A 798-nucleotide genomic window follows, 5' to 3' on the forward strand; every position below is an offset into this window, starting at 1 on the left:
CTTTTCCCCCTTCTCTCTCTCCGTTTTTTTTTTTTTTTTTTGCTTGCAAACTTTTATAAACCACTTATCGTGGCCACAGAGACATTTACACACTTTATCAGTTTATCATTTATGTTTCCATCTCCATAAGTGCTGTTTCCATAGCAACAGAAGAAATAGGGCTGGCCGCCACCGCTGCTAAGTGCATGGTATATTTAGATTCGGGGTGGCGGTGATGCATACAAACGACCAATCCCCCCCCCCCCCGACCCCCCGATAAGACGGCAGAGGAGATTAGGAGCATAAATGGAGCGACGTCGGCGGACAGGGTGAGTGGATGTACCTGCTGATGGACAACTGTCTGGGCTTTGCCATCTTCCTTCCCACCAGGAAGCAGTGACATGAGCAGCTTTGGTACGGCCTTCACTGGAGAGAGATAAGATGCAGCGAAGCCTGAATTCACTGATGGAGAGGAGATTAGAAGAGGAGGAGAGGAGGAAACAAGGACAGAGGGAGAGGGGAGCAGAAAAAAAAAAGAAAAAAAGAAAGATAACAGGCGGAGAGAAAGGTTTAACAAAGAAGTGGAAAAAGTGACAGAATAAGCCTCAAAGATGGAGATGGCCACAGGCTGAAGGTGTCGTGACAGATCATAATAAGAATAATAATAATAAATAATTTGAACTATATTGATCGCATATTTGGGAAATTCTTGGGTTAACAGGGGTCCCCAGCAGGCGCCAAGCATGTGGTCCTTCTGGGAATCGAACCCCGGACTCTCTGCGCCCCGCTTCTGAGACCGGCGTGCTAATCGCTACACTA

The 798-nt window shown here is 47.0% G+C and overlaps 1 protein-coding gene across 10 annotated transcripts in view; it reads right to left on the reverse strand.

Annotated features, from left to right (window-relative positions):
• Nucleotides 1-798, reverse strand: part of LOC103398521 (kinesin-like protein KIF13B) — a 24,970-nt gene that overhangs the window by 5,640 nt on the left and 18,532 nt on the right. For 8 of the 10 annotated variants that reach the window (XM_025053624.1, XM_025053623.1, XM_025053622.1 and 5 more), the window contains one exon: nucleotides 323-441. In XM_025053624.1, coding sequence (XP_024909392.1) covers nucleotides 323-441 — 119 coding nt within the window. The remainder of the gene's footprint in view (nucleotides 1-322; nucleotides 442-798) is intronic. The other 2 variants (XM_025053628.1, XM_025053626.1) reach the window with 1 other exon arrangement.

Source organism: Cynoglossus semilaevis, unplaced genomic scaffold, assembly GCF_000523025.1.
Source record: "Cynoglossus semilaevis isolate Cse_v1.0 unplaced genomic scaffold, Cse_v1.0 scaffold419, whole genome shotgun sequence".
NCBI lineage: Eukaryota > Metazoa > Chordata > Actinopteri > Pleuronectiformes > Cynoglossidae > Cynoglossus > Cynoglossus semilaevis.